The sequence below is a fragment of the Bison bison genome, unplaced genomic scaffold (assembly GCF_000754665.1).
Source record: "Bison bison bison isolate TAMUID 2011002044 unplaced genomic scaffold, Bison_UMD1.0 scf7180017864134, whole genome shotgun sequence".
Classification (NCBI taxonomy): domain Eukaryota; kingdom Metazoa; phylum Chordata; class Mammalia; order Artiodactyla; family Bovidae; genus Bison; species Bison bison.
In genome coordinates this window covers 6,827,145-6,838,858 of record NW_011494706.1, presented here as the reverse complement: position 1 = coordinate 6,838,858, position 11,714 = coordinate 6,827,145, and the positions used below count along the sequence as shown (strand labels likewise).

The 11,714-nt window shown below is 40.2% G+C and overlaps 1 protein-coding gene across 3 annotated transcripts in view; it reads right to left on the bottom strand.

The window, feature by feature from the left end:
• The window catches only part of CDK6 (cyclin-dependent kinase 6), a 261,972-nt gene that overhangs the window by 188,752 nt on the left and 61,506 nt on the right, over positions 1-11,714 (bottom strand). For all 3 annotated transcript variants that reach the window (XM_010839786.1, XM_010839784.1, XM_010839785.1), the window contains exon 3: positions 6,624-6,759. In XM_010839786.1, the coding sequence (XP_010838088.1) occupies positions 6,624-6,759 (136 nt within the window). The remainder of the gene's footprint in view (positions 1-6,623; positions 6,760-11,714) is intronic.

Genomic DNA, 11,714 nt, shown 5'->3' with positions numbered 1-11,714 from the left:
GTTCTATATATATATATATATATATATATATATATATATATATATATAGGCTTTCCTGGTAGCTCAGCTGGTAAAGAATCCACCTGTAATGAAGGAGACCTCAGTTTGATTCCTGGGTTGGGAGAATCCCCCAGAGAAGGGATAGGCTACCCACTCCAGTATTCATGGGGTTCCCCGGTGGCTCAGGTGGTTAAGAATCTGCCTACAAGGCGGGAGACCTGGGTCCGACCCCTGGGTTGGGAAGATACCTTGGAGAAGGGCACGGCAACCCATTCCAGTATGCTTGCCTGGAGAACCCCATGGACTGAGGAGCCTGGCAGGCTACAGTCCACGGGGTCATTAAGAGTCGGACATGACTGAAGCAACTTAGCATGTATGTATCCTGCCATACAGTTCTTTTTCTGGGTAGCAGTTACATATGACAAAGGAGCAAAGTGAGGGAATTTGTTTACAGTTCTTTCTGATTCTTTCTCACAGAGTGTCAGATAAAGGCACGAAAGAAAAAACCCAACAATCTGGAAGCTGCTGTTTTTCCTTTCCTTATAAAGCACCGCCCCCCTGCAACAAATGAAAGATGCCACGTAAACACATATACTCAAAACATATTATGAACCCCCAAAGAAAAGAATAAGACAATCATAAGGTGTCAGTTATTGCCTCATAAGTTTAAGCAAGGAAGTCTCAGAAGATGATATTGAATCTCAAATGATCAAATTAAACAGATGCACTGAATTCCTCCACAGTTAAGGAGATCAGAAAACATTCTGAACTACAAAGAGGAAAACAAGACACAGCAATGATTAGCCTACGAGGCAAAGTCTGAGTATTTGTTTACGTCACAGCGTAGCAGTCAAGAGGGTTCTTTATGCAAATATCACCATCAGCATGAATGACCGTGTCTTAGGACATCAAGAAAAGAGATTAAAGAATGCGACGAAAATTTCAAGATCAAGAGTGAATACAATAAGATGTGATTATTCATTTTTAGGAGAAGAGCATTTTAAAATGTTGGAAAGAACCACCTATAATTTTATTGTATTCTCATCATTCTCTCAATGACAATGTTCAGTCCAGATCACATGATAATGACAAAGGAAAAGTGAAAGTGTTAGTCTCTGTCGTGTCCGAATCTTTTTGATCTGATGGACAGCCCACCAGGCTCCTCTGTCCGTGGAATTCTCCAGGCAAGAACATTGGAGTAGGTTGCCATTTCCTTCTCCAGGGGATCTTCCCGACCCAGGGATTGAACCTGCGTCTCTTGGACTGCAGGAAGATCCTTTACCGTCTAAGCCACCAGGAAAGCCCTATGATAATGTCCGGATTTCCTCTAATGAGTTCACCAACTATCAACCATCACAAATACTTAGAGCTTCAGGGGTAGTCTTTTGCCTTTTACAAACAAATGGTATTTAAATGCATTTTAAAATTGCTATGTGATGTATGTATACTGAGAAGATAAGCCCAGCTTCTAGATTTAACAATGTGTTCTTTTTTTTTTTTTTTTAACAGACAGACTGACAATGGACCTGAACAGAAAGATTTTACCTCTGCAACAGTTAGTCAGAGACCATGCAACATCCTAGGTTTACCAAATACAGCTCACCTAATGCAATATATGTCCTGAATGTGCACTCAGGAGACGCTAAATTGAGGAGGACCAACAGGTAAACAGTGTCAAAGACGACACAGAGGGGGACGGGTGCTGGAGGACGATTCTCGCAGCTCACGTCGTGGGAATAAGGGGTCTCTCTCCTGGATTTTCTGTTCTATGCCTATTTCACGTTAAAATATTTAACCTATTTACCTATTGTGAAACATGGCATGTTCTGATATATGCAAGACAATAATATTTATGATTTTGAAGCACATTTTAGAAAGTTTTTTGCTACCATAATGCAAGAATCAGCTACAAACTGCGTTTATTTATAAATAAGTGGGTTTTTTAAAACTTGAAAACACCAACTGAGCTACTTATATAACCATAGCGAAGTATCCTACAGGCTTCTGTGTGCTCTTATATTCTAAGGCCCCTGAGCAAAGATTCATGACTCATTCAGTTTTCTGTCCTCAAAGTGCCTAGCATAGAACTTGCCCCGTAAAATTTTAATTAATGTTTGTACAAGTATACTCAGAAAAACTCTTACTATGAGAAAGCATTCTGTATGAACAGTTCAATCCATGTTCCCAATAGGTCCCTCATAATAATAATGATATAGTTACTAAGACTTCTCACAAGTGAGTTATACAACAACAAAATATTTCTGTTCTCTGGCTGCAGGTTCGAAAAATTCAACTAGCCAGAACTGTCTACTTAGCAGCTATTTATCCTGCATACTAATGCTTAAAAAGACAACAGCTTACAAACAAAAGATACAAGTATTCATTAAAAATAAATTTATATCAATCATATATTGAACTTAAAACGATCTGTTTCCAAAAAAACCACTATCCACTTGATGGTATTACAGCACTTATAAATGATAACTCATGTTTTTGATAATGACCTTAAAGAATCTCAAACACTCAAATTCTAAAAAAAAAAAAGAAACCCAAACCCTTATATTCTTATATTTAATAAGAAAGAAAAGTAGATCTGCACAGTTCAACAACAGTTTTTAAAATTAAGGATGAATGGACATTTATCTGGAGAAAATTCTAATTTGAAAAGATACCTGTAGCCCAGTGTCCATCACAGCACTATTTACAATAGCCAAGACAGGGAAACAACCTGTCACACAGTGGAATATTACTCAGTCGTAACAAAGAATAAATACCGCCGTTTGCAGCGACAAGGATGGGATCCAGAGATTATCACAGTAAATGAAGTCAGGTAGAGAAAGACAAGTATCATATGATACCACTTGTCGGTGGAATCTAAAAAAAAACGATACTAGTGGGCTTATTTACAAAACGGTTACCAAAGGGAAATGGGGTACGTAGGGATAAATTAGGAGCCTGGAGTTAGCAGATACAAACTACTATATATAAAATAAACAACAAGGTCCTACAGTTTAGCACAGGGATATTATAGGATATTCAATATTCTATAATAAAGCTTAGTGGAAAAAGTATGAAAACGAATAATATATATATATATATATATACATACACACACGTGTGTAACTGAATCACTTTACTGTATACCAGAAACGAACACAACACTGTAAGTCAACTTTAATTAAAAAAAAATTAAGGATGAAAACGAAAAGTGTCTTGTGACTATCTTTTAAGTTATCGAAAGATGTTCAATTAGCCATTAACATACAAATTAGCTGCCTGAAATACTGCCTGACTATAGTTTGGTTTTATTATGAAAACATCAACACACAATTAACCACAAACCTTGAATAACCACAGTCCTTGCCCCCGCCTCCATCTCTGTGAGAATGGCGTTGACCCTGACTGAAGACATTTAACAGCCGCCAGGAGAATCTTCTGTTCAACAGAATGGAGCGACACGCCCTTTCCGTGGATAGGTGAAGAACTCAGAAATACTTCCAACCAGCTGCCTTATGAAAAGCTTCTGCTGATAAGCACCAATCCTCTGCTCCCGAAGCCTGGCTCGGTCACTCCCCTACTCCACTTCTCTCTTTCCTCCTCGCCTTGGTGACTGCCTTTCTGCCTGTGCCTCATTTAATCCAGCTTACCTCTCTACCCCCACCCTTCAGGGGAAGTGGAATTTTCCCCACTCTACATTATTTTCTACTCTTGCCTGACCAAGCCTTAGTTTAAGCACATCATTTTAGTTTATCAGCTGTTCTAACTACTGATACTGCTGCAAATGGGAAGCCCCAGTAGCTCAGCTCGGAGAAGGCAATGGCACCCTACTCCAGTACTTTTGCCTGGAAAATCCCATGGACCGAGGAGCCTGGTAGGCTGCAGTCCATGGGGTTGCTAGAGTCGGACACGACTCAGCAACTTCACTTTCACTCTTCACTTTCATGCATTGGAAAAGGAAATGGCAACCCACTCCAGTATTCTTGCCTGGAGAATCCCAGGGACAGCGGAGCCTGGTGGGCTGCTCTCTATGGGGTCGCACAGAGTCGGACACGACTGAAGCGACTTAGCAGTAGCTCAGCTGGTAGGTAAAGAATCTGCCTGCCGTGCAGGAGACCCCGGTTTGATTCCTGGGTCAGGAAGATCCCCTGGAGAACGGATAGGCTACCCACTCCAGTGCTCTTAGACTCCCCTGGTGGCTAAGATGGTAAAGAATCTGCCTGCAATGCGGGAGACCTGGGTTCAATCCCTGGTTTGGGAAGATCCCCTGAAAAAGAGAACAGCAACCCACTCCAGTATTTTTGCCTGGAAAACCCCATGGGCAGAGGAGCCTGGTGGGCTAAAGTCCACGGGGTCGCAAAGAGTCAAACATGACTGAGCGATTTTCACTTTCACTTTTGCAAATGATTCCACTTGGCAGCCTCTAACATCCTAGGAGAATTTAACATGAAGTTCAAAAGACCTATGTAGCTGGAAATGCAGGGTGTAAACAAATGATTACCTTGTCTCGCTGTTTAAAAAATTGACCTCTCCCGGTGTTCTTTGGAAGGACTGATGCTAAAGCTGAAATTCCAATACTTTGGCCACCTCATGCGAAGAATTGACTCATTGGAAAAGACTCTGATGCTGGGAGGGATTGGGGGCAGGAGGAGAAGGGGACAACAGAGGATCAGATGGCTGGATGGTATCACCAACTCGATGGACATGAGTTTGGGTAAACTCCAGGAGTTGGTGATGGACAGGGAGGCCTGGCGTGCTGCAATTCATGGGGCTGCAAAGAGTGGGACACGACTGAGTGACTGTGACTGAACTGAACTGAAATGAAATTTTTGAACACAGAAATAGATCAGAAGAAGCCAATCCCTGTGTTGACAGTCTATGTTTAAGCTACTGGAAGTCATTTAAAAAAACAATAATTTTCAATTAATTATATCTGAAGCATGGTTGACAACGTGTCTTACTGTACCTATGTGTATAAATTTCTGAGTATGGACTGTCAGGACACAAAGACGAATAAGTAAGATATGGACACAAATAATCACAAATGAACAAAATATGATAAAGAGGAAGAGAGGTGTAGAACAAGTGCTAAAAGACAAATGAGATCACATCCAGCTGTAAAAGTTAGCCAAATGGTATCTGGGGTCAGCCCTGAAAAATGTGAGCAGATAGCTATTAGTGGGGGGAGCAAAGAAATGGCAGTGAGAGGAAGGCCTCGGAGGGAGGAAGCTGTGAGCCACACTAAGAGGATGCGGATTAGTCCAATTTGGCCAGAAAGCAGAGTACAGAATGGGGCTATGTTCTGCCCTGCATGCTGAACATAGTATTTTGGACACACTCATAAAGGAGAGAACTAAAGTCACAAGACTGGAAAAGAATTCTGAAGGAAAGAGGATGCAGAGATAGAAGAGAAAATGACCAAGAACATGGAAGGAGGACTGCGCGTGTGTTAGCTGCTCAGTCACATCCGAGTCTTTGCGAGCCCATGGACTGTAGCCCACCAGGCTCCTCTGTCCATGGAGTTCTCCAGGCAAGAATACTGGAATGGGTTGCCATTTCTTCCTCCAAGGGATCTTCCCAACCCAGACCCACATCTCTTGTGTCTTCTGCAATGGCAGGCAGATTCTTATGAAAGGCAGATGGGAGAAAATAAATTCTATGTATTAGTCTAAAACCAAATAAATAAATCATTCAATATGTCAAGTTCTAAATGTACCCAAACTGGGAACCTACCTAGCTGTCACTAAAAGATCTTGCTTACTCTGTTCAGAATATAAACTATTTTTAGGTATTCACTCTTATCTAAAATGATGCTGATTTTGCCATACATCAACATGAATCTGCCATGGGTGTACACATGTTCCCCATCCTGCTGATGTATGGCAAAACAATACAATATTGTAAAGTAAGTAGCCTCCAACTAAAATAAATTTATATTAAAATAAAATAAAATGATACTGAATTCTAGAAGTCATTTCTACACAATGAATGATAAGGTAAAGAGTCTGTTTCACCTAATTCACAAAACCAAACAGATCTCCATGAACACCTGCACATATGTGCAGAGATCTAAAAGATTAACTGGGGAGTTCAATTAAGCAGAACCAAGTAAACCAATAAAGCTTTATAAGCAGCTCTTCCCTTTAGACTTAAAGGCAGAAAAGATTTGGAGTCAATATACTGCATCTAGCTTGCTGACCTCCAAGGAGTCTTAAGTCATCTTTCAATCCCAAGAGTTTGGGATGGTACCTGACACTTCTGGGCTTCCTATAAATGTTTTATGAGCGAGGAAAAAACGCCGAGTTCACAAACCATCAGAAAATGGCTGAGCTATTAACATACTTACTAAACTATACTTCGTAGACGCAGGGCCAGATAACGTACGAGCAGGTATTTCCTAATAATTTTAATATATATTAGAACCAAAGGGTTTTTTCCACTGAGTTCTAAAATTAGTGAACTAGAATATACCCCATTCTTTAAACATCCACTTAGTCATACTAGATATATTTAACTATATATTGAGTTCCAAAGGCTCTACTTCTGGCAATTTTCGTAAGGAAAGAATGCCACTGTTTAAATAACAGTGCGACTGTTTGACCAGGCAGAGAGAGGACTCTTAGTACCTTTATGGTTTCAGTGGGCACTCCAGGTTCTGGCACTTTATCCAAATAAGTGGTCAAGTCTTGATCAACGTGTTCAAACACTAACGTTAGTTTGGTTTCTCTGTCTGTTCGTGACACTGTACACACGTCAAACAACCTAAAAGGAAAAAGAAATAAGTATTAGGTAGGTGGTAATACGAAAAGAAGTAATCTGTAAGTCTGACACATATCCTTTGATCACAAAATTAAGGCGGAGGGAAAGACTAGATTGGATCGTTCCTTGTGATAATATGGAAGGATACCTGTTAGTGCTCAGTCCCTCAGTTGCGTCCTGCTCTTTGGGACCCCATGGACTGTCACCTGCCAGGCCCCTCTGCCCTTGGGATTATCCAGGCAAGAATACTGGAGTAGGCAGCCATCCCCTACTCCGGGCAATCTTCCCAACCCAGGGACTGAACCGGCGTCTCTTGTGTCTCCTGCGTCAGTAGGCAGATTCCGTATCACTAACGCCACCTGGGTCTGACCCTTTAACGTGAAAGTTCAGGAGAGGAGCACTTGGTTCCCTAGTGACAAAAGTGACCGCGGTGAAAGGAAAGCCGCGCAAGAAGGTCTGCTTGCAGAGTCCTTACTTAAGGTCTTAGGGAGAACGTGCTGCTGGAGAGAGTTTCAAAAACTGCAGCCTCCATAAAAAACACGGTTCTTAGCTCATAGGTCAAGAATTATTGAAGAGACAGAGACTAAGCATACTTTAAGGACACTGGACTCTGCGATTTAGATTTTCCTGGAATTTAAGGTCTTCAAATCATATCTATGAAAGTAATTAAAATGGAATACGGAAAAATCTGGTTTATTTCTAAGAAAGTGTTCTCATCCTGGTCAATCCAGTCATCGCCCTGGAAAGGGCATGAATTCTTTGTTTTAAAACTCCAAATATCATGCTAATAAAAATTGTGAATTTTTTATTTTTTTGAGGGGGATGCAGACATTGCATTGGCAAACTAATTCTGCCCTAAGATGATAAAGGCAGACTGACAAACTTCATAATTATGTTTTGATGGGAGAATTCAATTTATCCCATAAAATCCTACAACTAATTCCAAATTTAAGTTTTAAAAACAAAGCCTTCAGTAATCAAAAGAATTTTCAAGCCAAAGGACTGATCCTCCTTTAGTTTCAACAGTCAAAGGACATCATTGTGGGGGGGGGGGGCAGGGGAGGACATGAGATGCTCACCAAACATATAAAGAATTAAACACACCACACATAAACAAGCTGGAAATAAATTTCAGGACAAGAATGTAATATAAATACTAAGAAAAGGCTAATAAAAATTGTATTCTATTATTTTCTTTCAAGTTTTAAAATGAAACAACACTTTCTTCAAAGAAATTAACTATAAATGTGTGTGTAACCCAAGTACTATAATGCAGGGTTGACTCACAATTAGCCACTTTGTACATTACCACTTAAATTTTTAATGCCTAGCTGGTTCACCATGCCACTCTACTGCATTTCTGCAATCGATGGGCTCCACAATCTTTGGTACTTCTCTCTAAATCTAAAGTAAACTTTAAACACTATAATTAAGTTAAATCAGATGGAGTGAGCACCACCAACAACCACACATATACTTCATAGCCAGATCCAAACTACTTTTTAATTCTGGGTAGCCTGGGGTGAGTTCTCTAACTCCAGTAAAATCAATTAAGATCAACCAAATTTCTTCCCTACTTTGTCTACTTTCAAACATTCTAAGTTTTTTAATCATTTACTTATAAAATTAACTTCTAAATTTCTAAAGTGTTTGAATATCATGACACCACCCTTATAGCAGAAAGTGAAGAGGAACTAAAAAACCTCTTGATGAAAGTGAAAGAGGAGAGTGAAAAAGTTGGCTTAAAGATCAACATTCAAAAGACAAAGATCATGGTATCTGGTCCCATCACTTTATGGGAAATAGATGGGGAAAGAGTGGAAACAGTGGCTGACCTTATTTTTCTGGGCTCCAAAAATCACTGCAGATGGTGATTGCAGCCATGAAATTAAAAGATGCTTATTCCTTGGAAGGAAAGTTATGACCAACCTAGATAGCATATTCAAAAGCAGAGACATTACTTTGCCAACAAAGGTCCGTCTAGTCAAGGCTATGGTTTTTCTGGTGGTCATGTATGGATGTGAAATTTGGACTGTGAAGAAAGCTGAGCACCGAAGAATTGAAGGTTTTGAACTGTGGTGTTGGAGAAGACTCTTGAGAGTCCCTTGGACTGCAAGGAGATCCAACCCAGTCCATTCTAAAGGAGATCAGTCCTGGGTGTTCACTGGAAGGACTGATGCTAAAGCTGAAACTCCAATACTTTGGCCACCTCATGCAAACAGTTGACTCATTGGAAAAGACTCTGATGCTGGGAGGGATTGGGGTCAGGACAAGAAGGGGACAACAGAGGATGAGATGGCTGGATGGCATTACCGACTCGATGGACATGAATTTGGGTGAACTCTGGGAGTTGGTGATGGACAGGGAGGCCTGGCGTGCTGCAATTCATGGGGTCGCAAAGAGTCGGACACGACTGAGCAACTGACCTGAACTGAACTGAATGTGACTTATTCTGAAAAAATGATTCTGATAAAGTAAAAACCCCTAATTAACAAATGTATTACAAATAGTGCCATAAATCATATGCATGCCATACTGTGAAAAATATGATTGCTATCATTCATGAATCAAACCAGTCGACCTTAAAGGAAATCTACTCTGAATATTCATTGGAAGGACAGAGGCCAAAGCTGAAGCTCCAATACTTTGGCCACCTGATGCGAAGAGTCGACTCCCTGGAAAAGACCCTGAGGATGGGAAAGATTGAGGACAGGAGGAGAAAGGGGTGACAGAAGATGAGATGGTTGGATGGCATCACCAATTCGATGGACATCAGTTTGAGCAAACTCTGGAAGATAGTGAAGGACAGGGAATCCTGGCGTGTTGTAATCCATTGGGTCACCAAGAGTCAGACACTGAACAATGGATCTGACCTGGGAAGTTTATGAAAACACTTCTTTGAATATGGTAATTTGAGGTAACTACCACTTATTCACAGGCTCTTTTGAATCATCTTCTTCCCATTAAACCCATATTCTTTGACAGCTTTACTTTTTTGTTCCACAATCACCAAGCTTCTTTATGTTAGTTGCTTCTATTTTTGTGATAAAATAAAACAGCAGTGAACCAAAAATGGCCTGTATTAAAATCAGATACAAACATGAGAACTGCATCATTACAGCTATGCTTCTTACACATTACTTTCAAAATGCTTTCTATCATCAATAATACTTTTCCTTAATAAAAATACATTGCTTATCACTGCCTCCAGTCAGTAAAGATCTAGTAACTAACTTCAGTTCTTACTGCATTTATGCTCTGTATACATCAGACATTTTAGTAATTTTCAAAAGGAAAAAAAAAATTGACAGGGACATAACTAGAGAATGAAGTGATCATAAAACACTGCAAAACCAAAGGGTCACCTGCTCCCAAACCGTTGTTAGTTACCTAACACCCCTGGCTGTATGCTACGTTGCTTCATCGCACTGAAACCGTTTTTAAACACTCCGTGTGTCACAATGCAAGAATCACATCTAACCCACCCAAGTTATTTTTCTCAAAGTTATAGCACTCTGCAATTTCTCAAGATTCACTCTTGCTGCCTGAGGCACCTGTGATATCCAAGTGTGAGCTCCCTAGGGTCGCTGCTAACTGCCCCTAATGATAAGCCATGGAGAAAAGGCGCTAATTTTCACTGGCAATATTTTTAAAAGTGGAGTTTTAAAAGAGACATATTTAAAGAGACACAGAGTAGAATATTATTGTATAACTTTTAATGTATATACTTATGTATCTTCTAGGCTATGAAAAGAAGGGTGCTCAGTAGAAGTGGCTCATGCTGGTTCAAGGAGACAGTTATTTTTATTTTTTAAGATAAATTTCACTTGATACTATGAATAATAATAATATTAATAATAATAATATACTAATTTCACTTGGGAAATGGAGCCTATTACTGTTTCCTTAGAGCTTCCAAGGTGGCATCGAGAGCAGTAAAGTCCTAGAAGAACCTGTAAGCTTTGCACTCCAGTGCTGGCCACCAACATCCTGCAGACTCAGTAATCCACAGAAGGCATTTGGGAAATATTACTCTCTATATATATTCTCCAAGCCAGGCTTCAGCAATACGTGAACCGTGAACTTCCAGATGTTCAAGCTGGTTTTAGAAAAGGCAGAGGAACCAGAGATCAAATTGCGAACATCTGCTGGATCATCAAAAAAGCAAGAGAGTTCCAGAAAAACATCGATTTTTGTTTTATTGACTATACCAAAGCTTTTGACTGTGTAGATCACAATAAACTGTTGAAAATTCTGAAAGAGATTGGAATACCAGACCACCTCACCTGCCTCTTGAGAAACCTGTATGTAGGTCAGGAAGCAACAGTTAGAACTGGACATGGAACAACAGATCAGTTCCAAATAGGAAAAGGAATACGTCAAGGCTGCATATTGTCACCCTGCTGATTTAACTTCTATGCAGAGTACATCATGAGAAACGCTGGGCTGGAAGAAGCACAAGCTGGAATCAAGATTGCCGGGAGAAATATCAATAACCTCAGATATGCAGATGACACCACCCTTATGGCAGAAAGTGAAGAAGAACTAGAGCCTCTTGATGAAAGTGAAAGAGGAGAGTGAAAAAGTTGGCTTAAAGCTCAACATTCAGAAAACTAAGATCATGGCATCCGGTCCCATCACTTCATGGCAAATAGATGGGGAAACAGTGGAAACAGTGGCTGACTTTATCTTTCTGGGCTCCAAAATCACAATCATTGCAGATGGTGACTGCAGCCATGAAATTAAAAGATGCTTACTCCTTGGAAGGAAAGTTATGACCAACCTAGACTACATATTGAAAAGCAGAGATACTACTTTGTCAACAAAGGTCCGTCTAGTCAAGGCTATGGTTTTTCCAGTGGTCACGTATGGACATGAGAGTTGGACTATAAAGAAAGCTGAGTGCCAAAGAATTGATGTTTTTGAACTGTGGTGTTGGAGAAGACTCTTGAGAGTCC